Source organism: Lynx canadensis, chromosome D1, assembly GCF_007474595.2.
Source record: "Lynx canadensis isolate LIC74 chromosome D1, mLynCan4.pri.v2, whole genome shotgun sequence".
In the NCBI taxonomy this organism is placed as follows: Eukaryota; Metazoa; Chordata; class Mammalia; order Carnivora; family Felidae; genus Lynx; species Lynx canadensis.
The window spans coordinates 46834795-46850783 of NC_044312.2; the positions used below are offsets into that span (position 1 = coordinate 46834795).

General features: G+C 34.7%; 1 protein-coding gene across 14 annotated transcripts in view; it reads left to right on the top strand.

The window, feature by feature from the left end:
• The window catches only part of PICALM (phosphatidylinositol binding clathrin assembly protein), a 101077-nt gene that overhangs the window by 67306 nt on the left and 17782 nt on the right, over window positions 1–15989 (top strand). For 5 of the 14 annotated variants that reach the window (XM_030331201.1, XM_030331203.1, XM_030331206.1 and 2 more), the window contains 6 exons: window positions 7663–7770; window positions 10355–10486; window positions 10581–10611; window positions 10785–10884; window positions 14432–14455; window positions 15864–15923. In XM_030331201.1, the coding sequence (XP_030187061.1) occupies window positions 7663–7770; window positions 10355–10486; window positions 10581–10611; window positions 10785–10884; window positions 14432–14455; window positions 15864–15923 (455 nt within the window). The remainder of the gene's footprint in view (window positions 1–7662; window positions 7771–10354; window positions 10487–10580; window positions 10612–10784; window positions 10885–14431; window positions 14456–15863; window positions 15924–15989) is intronic. The other 9 variants (XM_030331204.1, XM_030331208.1, XM_030331213.1 and 6 more) reach the window with 3 other exon arrangements.

The window sequence follows — 15989 nt, forward strand, 5'->3', positions numbered from 1 at the left end:
GTGATGCTCAAGCTGTCTAACATCATTTGCCACATTTTATTAATTCGAAGAGTTGGTTATAGGGTAACATCTCTTAAAAGTTACCAACATGTTTATGCATGCTTCTGTTTTTCCCCCTCTGTGTTTGGGAGAGAGGGTAGTTAATCACTCTTAGTAGCTATCTCTCTTTTTTTTTTTTTTTTAACACTGTGAATAGTACTATTTTAGATTGTCTCAAATAAATACATACTGTATGTCTCATTCTTTTGTGTTTTTTTAAGTTTATTTAGAGAGAGAGCACATGGGCGCACATGAGCAGGAGAGGGGCAGAGAGAGAGAGAGAGAGAGAATCACAAGACAGCTCCGCACTGTCATCGCCGTACAGGGCCCCAGCTCACAAACCCTGATATCATGACCTGAGCTGAAATCTAGAGTCAGTTTAATCGAGTCAGCCACCCAGGCGCCCTGTCCCATTCTTAAGGGTTTCACTTCATTGTTAGCTTGGAGATAAATGACAAGTAGAAAATAAAAAACAACTTGACTAACTTGCATTTAATTGTGGTATAAAAATCCATAAAATGGTAGAATTTCATTCTAGAGTTAATACAGGAAAATGTAAGTTTTTGAATATACACTAACCTGAAATTAATGTTTTTGAACCTCCAAAAAGATGATAAACGCTCCTTAAAAGTTGGTGAAATTGCTTTTATTCAATTCAGAGAAACAGCTTAAAGTGATGTAAATTTAAATCTTTGTTTAAATCAGCATGCAGAAAGTTATCTGTGTACCCTAAAGAGATCATGTGGCCATATTCTGAACATTCTGTTCTATATAGCTAATGGGGCAGAAGGGAGGTGACGAGAAAACAATAGTTGGAGATTTGAGAGAGTTCCAAGGCAGGTGCCCTAGTTATATATAACTAGTCTTATAGCTCCAAATTATAATAATTAATTACAGTAATTCCTGTATGTCATTGTAATTCATTACAAATTAAATAAAAAGTGGTTGAAACGCAATTTCACATTCTGTTACTCTTCACAAAATTTGTGAAATATAGTACCTTATTTGCCTGATAATAAAGGGTTACTAGAGTTATCCTTTGAATCAGGTTTTCTAATAAGTTTGTATTTTCTTTATGCTTACTGAATGTGAACTAGTATATATTTAGTAAATACGGTTTCTTGTGTCTTTTTAAGTCAGTTGCTTTAATTTGGGGTATGAAAGGTATCTTTGCTTTGGGGCTATCATTTCCATCGTTTAAGTCAGCAGTGCATATGTTTCAGGCTGTCAATCTTCTATTCACCGAAGAGGGGTAGAATGGAGGTCACTAAACTTAAGTGCTAAAGGCCATTGCTATTTCACATTGAAATAGAAGAGTAAAAATATGTAAAAGCTATCCAAGGAAAGTCTGTAACAAAAGGAATATACTAGAAATGTCATTTTCCAAATGTTTCTTAAGTTGGAGCCCATGGGTTTGGGCAAGAGGAAGACCAGAAAGCACAGAAAGTAAAGTTTGATGGCCATGTGCGCCAAGGTGAGTTGGTGCATTTGAAGATAAAATGATAGAATTGGTGGTTTAGGGCTTACAAAGACCTCCAGAGAATGTTTGGTCAAGTTTCAACTCTCATATTGGTAAGATAATTACTGTCATTTTCTGGATGGATCGCCTGAGTCCCCAGAAAAGTTAATACACTAAGACAACCCAGCTAGTAGGAGCAAAAGCTCGAAGCAGGAGACCTTTAGCTTTGCTCTACATTGCCCTTTCCCTTATGGATGTGAGGACTAAAGTATCAAGTATACTTTAAAAAACAAACAAACAAATCTGCCAAGATTTTTTCATAAGCAAAAAATAAGTACTTACCTTTTTGTAAAAGGTATTTTTTTCATAAGCAAAAAGAAAGTACTTACCTTTTTGTAAAAATGACTACAGAATGGCAAAATAAAAACCACACATGTGGTTTAGACTGTTAGGCATTAGTATAGAACAAGGATCAGCACACTTTTTCTTACAGGGTCAGATTGTAAATATTTTCGGCTCACGAACCACATAGTCTCTGTTGTAGCTACCAGCTTTGGCTTTATAGCATGAAAGTAGCCATAGACAGTACGTAAACATGTTGTTTGGTTGTGTTCCAATAAATTTTTATTTACAAAGACCTGCACCTATAGTTTGCTGATTAATGCCTATCCTAAGAAGAGGCTTTTTAATAAGAAGGCTTTTAATCCATATTAAAAGTTCCTGAGAAGTACGTTTGTATAATAAAAATTCTAAGTTTTCTTGGAGTATTAAGAGCATGAAAGGACCACCCAAAATATGTCATTCCCAGAGATATATTATCTAATTAGCCACTAGCTACATGTCATTTAAGCTCTAATTAATTGAAATTAAATGTTAAAGTTAAAATTTTACTTCCTTAGCTGTATTAGCCACATTTCTGTTGTTCAGTGGCACATGTGACTGGTGGCCCCCATATTGGACAGAGCAGATTTATAAAACATTTCTGTTATTAGAAAGTTCTGTAGGATAGTACTGCTCTAGAACAGTGGTCAGTAAACTTTTTGTGTAAAGGGGCAGATAGTAAATAATTTCAGGCTTTACAAGATACGTAAAATCCCTGTTGTATATTCTTCTTTTGTTTCATTTTTAAAAACAACCCTTTAAAAATGTAAAAACCATTTTTAGCTCACACAGCCATATAAAAATAGGCCACTGGCTGTAATTTGCCAGCTTCTGCTTTATAGGATTAAGAATGACCCAGAAAAATCACAGAATAGCTACCTAGACACCCTCTAACCCTTCCAGAGGAGGATATTAATCTGGTGATGTGATGCTCACTGTACTATCTAGTCCTTATTAAAGCAATTATAAGTCCAGAAGAGTGGATTGTCCATGTCTGTGACCTTGTTCAGGCCTACTTACTCATCATTAAAAGAAGACAGCAGAAGACATGTTAATATTGACAAAAGCCAATTGCTTCTTATTTCTCTAAGGAAATGCAGTGTTGGTTATTTCAAAATTTTGTTGTGGATATATTTTAAATATAACACTCATAATGGAGACAGGCGCTTTTTTTTTTTTTAAAGTAGGTTGTAATTTAAAGAACACTAAGAGCTTGGACTCTCCTGTTTTTGTTTTTGTTTTGTTTGTTTTTAATTACTCCATTCTACTCTTAACTGTTCCTCCTCATTTCTCTCTCTCTCTCTCTCTCTCTCTCTCTATTTTTTTTTTTTCCTGTTCTTTTTTCCCCCATGTATGCCTTGTCAGATTCTTTTTGTGGCACTCAGGCTTATCCTGATTCTACCCTTATGTGCCACGAGTCTTCTGCTGTAGCTGGTTTATTTGGAGGTAGGTAATGGTATCTCTTAAGATCATCTGTTTATGCAGGAGGGAGTTTCTGTTGTTATTTGCCTTAAAATGAGGTTTGTTTTTTTAATTTTGTAAGAAAAAAATACTTTTGAATAACAGCTTTTTTGCCTAATTTTGTTTTCCTTGATTAAACACAGGATTGTTTTGTGAATGGATACTTTGTCATCTTCCTACTTTAGCCCATACTCAAAAGGTTCACATTTTCAGAGGAATTTATAACGTTTTAATATTACAAGCTTATGGAATTTAAAGCCCTTTGTATAGATGTTAGTGATAGAACAAACACTAAGTAATTTCGACTCGGTCAGTTGTGGCACAGGTGTAGGGAGGTTCTGTTGGAAACAAGTGTGCTTTTCTAGCACTATGCAAGACAGTAGAAATGGGAAACAGTTTCCAGAGAGGCATGGCCAACTTGATACTCATTTCTGTCTTTGCAGACATATTCTAGGCCAGTGCAGTAGTGATGAAACCTCAAAATCCAGCTGATTTTTTTTTTTTTTTTGCATTGATTACCTTAGGTCAGTTGGTATTAAAAAGTATGTTTAACACAACTAAACAACTGGCAGAGTTGGACATGATTAAAGGATTTAAAAATGGAATTTATGAGGCGCCTGGGTGGCTCAGTCGGTTTAGCATCTAACTCTTGATCTCGGCTCAGGTCTTGATCTAAGGGTCCTGAGTTTGAACCCTGCATTCGGCTCCATGCTGGGTGTAGAGCCTACTTAAAAAAATTAAATAAATAAAAATGAAATTTATGAGGACATTTGATGGAAAGTATGTGTTTAGAATCCAGTGAATTTACGTTTGAGTTCCTTTTTGAATTCCAGTTTACTTCCTTACCTGTATGATTTGAAACAAGTATTTAACATTTCTAAGCCAATGAAAAATAGGATAATAATGGGTGATAGGATTGTCATGAAGTTTACGTATATGACAATATAACATCTGGCACTATGCCTGGTACATAGAGTTATCATTGAAACTATTAAAACCATCTTGTGTATGCAGCTCCCTTAATATTTGCAATGGACTTTTTACCCAAATTATTATTTAATTATCAGATACAGTCTTAACACTTCTTTCATTGCTTTCAGGTTTTAAAATTACCATGGGTTCTTCACTTTTTAAGCCCAGCATTTGCTATGAAAAGCTCAAGAAGGTCATACAATTTTAGTAGTCCTGATGAATAAATATTATAGCTGTAATAATAAAATTTTCTACTAACTAGTTTATATAATATGAAATATTTGGGATAAACTGAAAACACCTAAAAGATTTTGGAATCAGGCAATTTGGGGTTTAAGTCTTGGTTTTGCCACTTATTAAATCATTGATCTTGAGTAAATTGTTTAATCTCCTTGTTTCCTCATCCGTAAAAATGAGAATAATAATAACTATTTATGGGGTTGTTGTGAGATTTAAGTAATAATACTGTTTATAAAGCTTTTGGATAGTGTTTAATAGGGTTTAATAAATAGAAGTTACTTTCACAAAAAGTATGAGGTCTAATTTATTTTGGAACTACCACCAAAATCTGTTAACAAAACAGTAAATTTTTCTGGAAGGTGTTTGGAATGCCTTTTTGTCCCCAAAGCTTGTTCATCCTGTACTTTCAGTTAATTTATTATTGTTCTTCTGAGATTTGCCGTGTAGGGCAGTGGTTTCTAAATGTTAAACTATGAATTAGTGCTGGTCAGTGGCAGAGTTTTTCACTGGGCCTTGGTGAAATGAAAGAGTAGGCAGTTCAATATCATGATTGTTTTATACAGTTAACCTTAACTCAGAGAGCCTGTTTATCTTTTTTTTGTCCCTAAATTTTCCTTTTGAAATGGTGATCCTAGTTTTTTTATCTTTAAGTAACTTTTAAAAATTACATCCTAACAGTCTCCCCAAAAGTGACTTGGGATAAAAGGCCATTAAGTTGATAATGTTCATTGAAATGATAATGCAGAACTCTTACCTTCAACATGTTTTATACACATTCCTTACTTAAAAGATTATTACTGTGAAATACGTTGCTTTCTTCCCTGGTAGCCTGTCAGCTATTACAATTTATTAAAAATAGTCATTTTACTTTTCGCTTATGTATACCTAGAGACTTTAAATTTGAAGTACTAGCTCTGGATTACTTAATATCCTTTCAAACCTTTTCTACTTTTAGGTAATAATAGTATTGTAATTACACAGATTGATGCCCTTAGGGACCTCAGGAAATGGTTCCTCTCTTTACACATAGTAATGAATGGATTAATATAAAGGATAGGCTTATCTCTGATAATCACCAAAATCTACAAAGCTAAGACAAAATAACAGGAAAAAATAGGAATTTGATATGCTATCCTAGTTATAAATTATTATTCCATGTATTTTCTAAAGTTTGGAAATAAAGCCAAGATACTGTTTCCACAGTGATTTAAAGAACAATATGTATACTTCTCACAGATAGGCACATAAGTAAATATGGTAAATTTTTGTCTTTCTTGAGTAGATAAAATCAGTTCTTAGTTGTAAGGAGTTATGAGAAGAAGCAGTGAGCCCATGGTAAAATTCTTAAACAGCTTGTACGCTTTAAAATGCTGTTAAATTGGTAAGTCTAGAAATCTGGGAACCTTTTGATTAATGGCCAGATTTATATACTAAATTATTTTGTATTTTGATTGTATTTGTGTTCTCATTATATGACCAGTGTCTTTAAGAGTAGTTTAAATGTTAAGTAATTATGGAATAAGTACATTTTTAAAAATTTGTGCCCTATGGAATACTTATGCTAGCAATAAAATGCTACTTTTAAAGTAGTAGTATTGATGTGTATCAGCTCTGTGAGTCATTGATAAGTCATTGTTCTAGCTTCTTTGTCTTTGAGGACTTTCATGGACTTTTCACCAAGTCTTATCCTACTTTTTACAGTTTTCTTAAAAATCAGTCTTTTTAGTACAATATCATTGTACTTTATATCCTGATGTTATACATTTTAAGAATTCAAAGTGAGATTCTGACAGACGGAAAGTCCTTTAGCAGAAAGTTGAGGGAGGGAAGAGAGGCCGTGTTGAGGACTAAATAGGTTAACCTTTCCCTAATGATATATTTGATAATATTCTAATACTAATTTATATATATATATATATATACACACACACATATATATGTACATATATGTGTGTGGGGGTATATATATATGTGATATATATATATATATATATGTGATATATATATACCCCCCCACACACACATTTTGACTTTATAGAATTTAGAATTGAAGAGAACTTAGGAGCCATTTATGATAGCCTTCCACAAAGTAAAAGAATTCCTTCTTTGTAATCCTTGCTAGATGCTAGACTGTTTTCTGCTTGGAATATACTCCCCAAATCATGTGGCAGCCCAACTATTTTTAGATGATTTTAATTCTTCTTTTCAAACCCTAGAAATTCAGAACCTCGCCTCACAAAAATACAACCTTTCACAATTTTTTGAAAATTTTCATTTGTTACCTGAGGATAGCTGGTTTCAGAGATATGAGCTGGGTGTTATCTTAGTACCACCAGCATCAGTGTAACAGACAGGAAAGAAGGTTTCCTATTTATGTTCTGGTATTTCAGATTTGCGTTAGGTAAATTAGCATGTTTAATTGTATAGTTGGCCACTTTACTCTTGAAGTAGCAACTTGAAGTTAGAAGGTGGTCAGGAGTTGAACATGGTCTCTTTTATTGTTTTTGATACTCAGAAAGCACCTGGACACAAGAGGGATGTAAGGATTAGTGAGTTGTAACTTTCAGAATCTTTTTACCTCTCAAATGAACTTAAACTGTATTACATTTGATTAACCATTGAAGGAAGGAAGGTGAGTAGGTAGAGGGAGGGGAAGACTCCTGGGTATACTAAGTAGATTCATATATTTTTTAAGCACCATAGAAGGCTTAGCTCATTACCAAATGATCACTTAACGTTGTGTTTTTTTTGTTTGTTTTTTTTGCTTCATGCAAAATCCTGGAATTTTAGATGTGTTTAGTTTTTTAAAGATCATCAGCATACAAAATAAAGGTAAAAAGATAAGCAAAGGTTTTTTTGTAATGAAACAAAATAGTGGTTCAACTTCAGTTGTTCTTTTGTTAGTTTTCTTTGTCAGTAGGATGATTTTGTTATGGAAAATGTCATCACCACAAAAAAATGTAATGTTAAGAAACATTTTGCTTGAAGGGTTGGCCTTGTTTTTTGTTGATGGAATTTATTGCTTTTTCCATTCAATTGTCATCATTATTAAGAGCTATAAATGTAGATTTAGTGAAGAATTGAACTTTTTCCATTTTGGTTTTTCTTAGGATTCACTCCATCTCCAGTTGCACAGCCACATCCTTCAGCTGGCCTTAATGTTGACTTTGAATCTGTGTTTGGAAATAAATCTACCAACGTTATTGTAGATTCTGGGGGTAAGAAACATTTGGTTTTTTTTGTTTTGTTTTGTTTTTTGTTTTTTTTTTTTTTAATTTTTTTTTTCAACGTTTATTTATTTTTGGGACAGAGAGAGACAGAGCATGAACGGGGGAGGGGCAGAGAGAGAGGGAGACACAGAATCGGAAACAGGCTCCAGGCTCTGAGCCATCAGCCCAGAGCCCGACGCGGGGCTCGAACTCACGGACCGCGAGATCGTGACCTGGCTGAAGTCGGACGCTTAACCGACTGCGCCACCCACGCGCCCCGAAACATTTGTTTTTTAAGTAATTTATTTACTTAGAGAGTGTGCGTGTCAGTGGGAGAGGGGCAAAGAGAGAGGGAGAGAATCCCAAGCAGGCTCCTCATTGTCAGCATGGATCCTGATGCAAGGCTTGAACTCATGAACCATGAGATCATGATGGGAACTGAAATCAGGAGTCTGATGCTTATCTGACTGAGCCACGCAGGCACCCCAGAAAAAATTGTTTTACTAACATAACTATAATGTTCTCATATAGACTCTGTGTAAGGACAGATAATAATACTCCTCTGAACAGGTGTAAATAGATTAAATTGGGGTAGCCAATGAAGTTGTTTCTCTTTTTCAACCACTAGTTGAGAACTTCAAGAGATTTTTAACTATTACCCTTTTCTTAGTGGCAGTTTGACACTGGGAAGATTTTCTCTCCCAGACCTAAATGAATCTTGCTCAGATTAGACTGTTAAGTTGCTAGTGACTATATGTAGAGTGTTGTGCTTTGTAATCATTAGAATTTTTACCTTTACTGAAATGAAATTGGCTTTTTTGATAACAAGGAAAAGAAAACCTGTGGTACCTTGACTGGTTGAGATAGTCCATGTATAAACAGCTAGAATGGATCAGATCTGTGGGGGCTTTTTGTTATTTTAAGGATGATTCTTTTTATAGTATGCTTGTTCATTTGTCTTAAAAGAACTTCTGTAAATTTGTAGAGCCAGGTTTCCATTTGTTTTCATATAATATCTTGTTAATTTGAAGTTTGTAAAGATTAAAGAGTTTCCATAAAATTGACTATTCTTACTACGCGATGACCTTTGATTTTGGTTAGTAATTAAGTTCATACCATTTAAAGAAACACTGAGGTGTTTTTAATTTTATATATAATTAGTTGTATGTATAAATAGGAAGCAGGCTTATAAAGAATATGTATGAACTAAGATTTTTTTTCTACGTACTAGTAGTTTTATAATTATATTTTTTGATGCATTTTGATGCATTTTCCTTTTGAGTTTGTCTTTCTGAGATGAAGGATAAAGGAAGTAGAGATCAACTGTTCATAGTTTGTAAACCACCATTTTTGGTGACTTTCTTTTTCAAATTCTCTGTTATTTCTAGGTCATGCTGTGTGTGTGTGTATGTGTGTGTGTGTTTGCTTTATTTTGAGAGAGAGAGAGAACGAGAACCAGCAAGCATGGGAGGGGCAGAGAGAGAGGGAGAGAGAATCCGAAGCAGGCTCTGTGCTGATAGAGCAGAGAATCTCACTACAGGGCTTGAACTCCTGAATTATGAAATCATAACCTGAGCTGAAATCAAGTCTGATGCTTAATGGACTGAGCCACCCGGGCGCCCCCTAGATCCCACTATTATTATGTTCTTTAGTGGGTTTGTTTGGATTTGCTTTACCTTCCCTTCTCGCTTTGGTAGAGAACCTTAAGGAATTTTATTTTATTTACATTTCTAAGCAATGTTCTTGTTTACTAGATGTTTTCATCCAATAGGGGCATTAGCGGTTTCTTCAGTATAATTTAGGTTAGCTGGTTTTAGATGGAAGAAAAGTGATGATCAAGCAGTTCATTTTCACTTGCTTGTAACATACTGGTTTACAGATACCTTACATTCTCCACGCTGAAGAATGTAAAGAGGTCTAGGAGATATTTCTTAGAAGAAAAACTTTCCAAAGTTACAGGGATGTATTTTTATCTATATTTCTTCAGGTGTATGTGAGTCTTCAGAAAATTTTCCCAGCGAGGGGCAGAATTACATTCTATTCCCTCCTCTTTCACAACTTTGGAATAAAAATTGTTTACCTGAATCCTTCTTTCTTCATCTCTCTTTTTTTATTATTATTTATTATGTTTATTTTTTGTATTTGAGAGAGAGAGAGAACAAGCAGAGGAGAAGCAGAGAGAGAGAAAGAGAGAGACACAGAACCCGAAGCAGACTTCAGGCTCTGAGCTGTCAGCACAGAGCCTGATGTGGAGCTTGAACCCACGAACTGTGAGATCATGACCTGAGCTGAATTCGGATACTTAACTGACTAAGCCACCCAGGCGCCTCTTTCTTCATCCTTATAACCTTAATACAATTTTGTCATGAAGTAAGACATGATTTCTATCAAAGCAAATTTGCCTTTTCAATCAGTTCATGAATCAGAAATGATGCATTTCTCCCTTTTTCATTTAAGGACATTTATTAATGTCCAGTGTTCTGGTGGACTTTTCCAACAAACAAACGAGTAGAAAAGGCAAAGATCTCCTTTAGAAAGCTGTAGCACCATAAAGTCCCTTACATATCCTATTTCATCTGTTTGTAACTTTAAGGCTTTGATGAACTAGGTGGACTTCTCAAACCAACAGTGGCTTCTCAGAACCAGAGTCTTCCTGTTGCCAAACTTCCACCTAACAAGTTAGTATCTGATGACTTGGATTCATCCTTAGCAAACCTTGTGGGCAGTAAGTATTCTTTGGATTCTTTTAATCTACTTTAAAATAAGCTGTATTAAAAATGAGTCTAGTTTTTAAATGCTTTCTTTTTCTCCTGTCATAGATCTTGGCATTGGAAATGGAACCACTAAGAAGTGAGTGTTTATTTGTGTTATTTTCTCATGTACCATTTAAAAGTTGATTTGGCTTTCATCTCCAAAGTATGTGTAGAGATGCCAAACCTACATCTTTTTGTTCAATCTCAATGTATAGGAAAGAACGTTTATAATTACAGACATTTAATGTTCTCACTTATGTTTATTTAAAGTGATGTAAATTGGAGTCAGCCAGGTGAAAAGAAGCTAACTGGAGGATCTAATTGGCAACCAAAGGTTGCACCAACAACTGCTTGGAATGCTGCAACAATGGTGAGTTGAAAAAGCTCACAGTAACGAGAATAATTTAGGTGAATGTGTGACATGAAAATGTTTTTAAAGTGATAACTATAAGTGGAAAGATTGTTTATTCAGTTTTAGAAATATAAGAAACTTGTTTTTGTTTTGTTTTTAAAGGAATCTGTTTGACTATCTTTTCCGAGTACATTTTAGTAGCTAACGTATATTTAAAGGTTCCTCTGTTGCAGGCATCATTCAATAAATAATATGTGGCTTTGTTTTGTATAATCCTCAAATTAACCTTACGTGGTAGTAACTATTACTGTCCCCAGTGTTCAGATGAGGAAATGGAGACACGGTGTTGTTACATAATATGCCTAGGCTCCCAGAGTTCTTAAGTGATTGGGTGAATTTTTAGAACCCAGGCAGTCTAACCTCAGAGCAGTTAATGATTAATGCTTTTAAACATTACCCTCTACTGCTGGTCTCAAATCTATTATTTATTTATCTAGAATATAAAATCTTTAGTATTTTTTTGATCTCACCATTGGTAAAGAAACTATACATTGCTTGGTTTTTGTTAATATTGTCAAATAGTTCACACAGTTGGTTTTCCTTATTTGCTGTAATTATATTCTTAAAATCCCCTGAACACTGACCATTGCTAGGTTCACACGCACATACATACCTATTTCCTCTAGTAATGGTTTAGCAATCATTGATTTTGTGTTGTGTTACTTTAACAACATAAGTGCAGCAAATAAGGAGAATCAACACATACACAACCCTTACAAATATTATAATTTTAAATCCTAATCAAACTCATTCTAGTAGATGCTATTTTTTTTTAATTTATTTTACAAAAAAGAAAATGCAGTTCATAAGTGTTAAGTGACTTACTTACTTGAGGCTGCTGCACTGACAAGTGCCAGACTTGAGACTCGAGCCGTAGCCAGAGCCAGAGCTGCTTGCAGTACCCTGCCCTGTTCCCCACCCTTGGAGGCAGAACCTTACCTTGGTCACTTTTAGGTGGGAACAAAGGCGTTGGGCAACAGATTTTTCACTACTCTATGCATGTCTGTCAGTGACCTCAAAACCACCACAAATGTTGCTTTGGGGATCACAAATAAATGTTAGCAAGTAGGCAGGTTTGTAAATACAGAATCCGTGAAAAATGAGGATTAATTGTATATGCTAAGTAGTTACCATCTAGTACTGAAGAAGTCCTACTAATTTTTTTGAGAGAGAAAGGGCACAAGTGAGCAAGAGGCGGGAGAGAGAGGCGGGGGGGAAGGAGCAGGGCTCGCCCAAGGCAGGGGCTCATGTGTTTTTTGGTTTTTGGTTGTTTTTTACCCCGAAGCAGTGGCTCAAATTCACCCAAGGCCGGTCTTGAGGTCATGAACCGTGAGATCATGACCTGAGCCGAATACAGATGATTAACGACTGAACCACCCAGGCACCCCACATATTTTTAATCACTATAAAGTATGGTTGTACCGGAGTTAGCTTTGTGGCTGTCCCCCCCATCCTTGGTCAGCTGCTGTTTTCATCAGTGCGATAAGTTTTCCTGCATCAGAGAAAACCAATTTTTTCTCATAGAAAATTTTTCTCATAGAAAAATGTAAAACATGCTTTCTTATAACTGTGAATAGAAGCATTTTGATTACACATTGTAGCCTTCCTGATGTTGTTAGTGACCACCATTACCCCTGTTACAGCCACTTGTTATTAAATCCCTTCTAGAGCACTGCCCTGTTTCTCCTGGGGTTGATCATATGTTAAAATTACTAGGGCTGAGCTAAAAATAGTGTGCTGATAAAATTTGTGACATTATCCAAAAAGTTTTGTTAGCTCTAGTCTTTTTTTTTTTTTTAATTTTTTTTTAACATTTATTCATTTTTGAAAGGCAGACAGAGCACAAATGGGGGAGGGGCAGAGAGAGAAGGAGACACAGAAACAGAAGCAGGCTCCAGGCTCTGAGCTATCAGCACAGAGCCTGATGCGGGGCTCGAACTCATGGACCGTGAGATCATGACCTGAGCCGAAGTCGGCCACTTAACCGACTGAGCCACCCAGGCGCCCCAGCTCTAGTCTTCTTAATTGGAAAATTAATTGGAAAATAACAATGAAATTTAGCTACCTTTTTCAAGGCAACAATTTTTCAGTTTTTTATTGAGAGGGTTCACTGCCATTACTACTAATAAATCTTTGCATTTAAGTAGCTTGTTAAGTTTTTACACATACATATACACTCACTATCTTGAATCTGTTAATAGTACGTTCTTGGGGAAGTTTGAATTGATACCATTCCAATTATAAGAATAAAGTTGTTCAATTTTTTTTTAAGTACAAAGTACTTTAAGTACAAAGCTTCTGTAAAGCAGATTTTAGCTGAAATCCATTCCATCCAATCCATCTTCTTAATTGGAAAATAACAAGGAAATTTAGCTACCTTTTTAAGGCAACAGTTTTTCATTGATAAGGTTCACTGCCATTACTACTAATATATCCTTGCAGTTAAGTAGCTTGTTAGGTTTTTACACATACGTATACACTCACTATCTTGAATCTGTTAACAGTACATTCTTGGGAAGTTTGAATAGGTATCATCCCAATTATAGGAATAAAGTTATGCAGTTTATTTTTTTGTTGTTTTTTTTTTAAGTAGAAAGCAGATTTTAGTTTAAATCCATTCCTTCTGACTCTGAATCCAGTGTTTATCCACACTATAACATACCTCACTGACCAGGGGATGACAAGAGGTTAGTTTAGTGGATTTTGTAGCCTCAGGTGTGAATTGTACATTGATAATACATGAGACCTGATATAAATCCAAATGCTGATAGGAAAATACAGTGAATATTTTGTTATAAAATTAGTATTAGACTATATGAAATATTAGAAGTTTGTAGACAGCACTTGACTTAAGATTGACTACCAGAATGGAATAGGCATTTAGCCATTTGGAATTTGTATGTAAGTTGATGATATTTATGGTATTGTGTCAATGTGTGTCATCTCTTAAGAATTCTGTTAAAATGTTAAAATTTGTATGTATGTATTTCATAGAGTTTCCTTTTAATGACTAACATATAGGGCTGGTGATGTGATTCACAACTTAGATAAACTGCTGCTTATGACATGTCTTTACATTTCTAACCTTTTTATTAATCCATAAACACTGTCAAGGTTTTTGAACATTTTTTAATTTAAAAATTCATTAGTATTTTATTAATAGATATGGTTTTAATTACTTTTAATTACTGCTTGCTTTTTTTCTATGGTAGACATGCAACCCTGTTCATGGGATGCAATGAATTTTGCATTTATGTTTTATGATACTTGTAATAGTAAACTATTAGGTATGTAAGGGGATTATGCTGGAGACTAAATTTTCCTAGTAACCTTGATAGTGTTTTAGTTTAGGTGTTCTTCCATTAGATTTTGGAAATACAAGAGATTTTAGGTAGTTAGTGAATGTACATGTGAACTAAAATGCTCTGTGTATTTTCTGTTGTGTAAGTACTTGTTCTAATCCAGTGTTATTGCATTATGTAATTGTTCTTCCTGGGAAAAACAGAATGGCATGCATTTTCCACAATACGTAAGTGACCAAAAACTAGCCTTTTTGCAATAAATTGGCATGCTATTAACCACTGCTGTAGCCGAATCTCATAACCTTCTAGCTATTACTTGTTTTCACATTCAGATTTTCAATGTGCCAAAAATTCTTTCTAGCATCTACTGATTTCATGGATGTGTTGCAGAATTGATTCTGATGGTGGCATGGGAAATACAGATTTTTTTTTCTTGCTTAATATTCTGCCATTTGCTGCCAGATGGCTGGGTGTCTGTGTGTGTATCTGTGCTGCCACTATGCACTTGATGATTTCTGAATGAAGGGAAATGTTGATTGTGGTAATGTTGACAATAACAATTGCATGAAATCTTACAGGCTTCTGCTGTACTTGGCAGTTTGTCTACTGCTCTTGCAGCTCTCGGTTTTTAAGTAGGGAGAGACCAATAAGTCCTACATGCTTACTCAAATACTCAACTTTTAACTGTTCACTTTAGTTATGCTTCATTTAACTTCTCCATGCATATGTTCAAATTGCCATAAAATTTCAGTTATTTTTTGTTTCAGCAGTGTTATTGGTCTTTCTCCTGTATTCAGTTTCAGTTTTCATTATAAGATAAACACAGGGAATGTTGTTAAGACAGCAAATATATCTAAAATGATTTCTGTGCTCAGATTGTATATTTACAGAGCATGAGTTAAAGTAGGAGGAGAAAGGGAACTTAAACATCCTAGGGGTAGGTGGCTTTTTTAAGCATTAAAGCGTAAACAGATTTAAAAATGTATTGCTCCTCCAAATTGGTGCTTTGCAGAAGATAGTTTAAGTAATTTATAGAGTAGATTAGAAGGCATGCTAATGTACGTACTCCATGTTAAGAACTGTGTGCGTCATAGAAATAGTCCTATTAGTAGTGTTTTGAAATCTTTGGGGCTCTTTGAAAAGAGTAAATGAGGTCTTTAGAAACTCATTTTTTGGAAGATCAGGTTATTATTTGATTGGGGATCTTTAAAAATTATTTTTTCTTGCTCAAAAAATGAAGTACCTAAGAAAACATTCAGTAATACAACTTTTTCTAGGTAAACATTTTTTATGCTACTGATAGTGATGGCCTTTAACTTTTAGAATTTTGAATATTTTTTAAAATCTGAAGATTTTTAAAGCTGTAAAAAGCTCATAGAAATTTTAGATCACTGTTGTATCTAAGTTTACATGGTATTTTTTTCTTTCTAATAATTCTGCTTTTCTGCTAATTTCAAGATACTCTTTTTCATTGAGCATTAATTGACACAAGTTATTAATGATCACAAGTGTCACATTTAATCACAGCTGTCTTAGCAATTCTTTTTAGTGGAACCACAAGCTATTAATTCCATGTACTCAGTTGACACACATAAGTTATATACATCCTTGTTTATTTTTTCTCCACCATGTCAGGCACCCCCTGTAATGGCCTATCCTGCTACTACACCAACAGGCATGATAGGATATGGAATCGTAAGTATCTTTCTAGACACATTTTGAAAATAGATTAATTCATGTTTAATATGCCTTTATACAAAC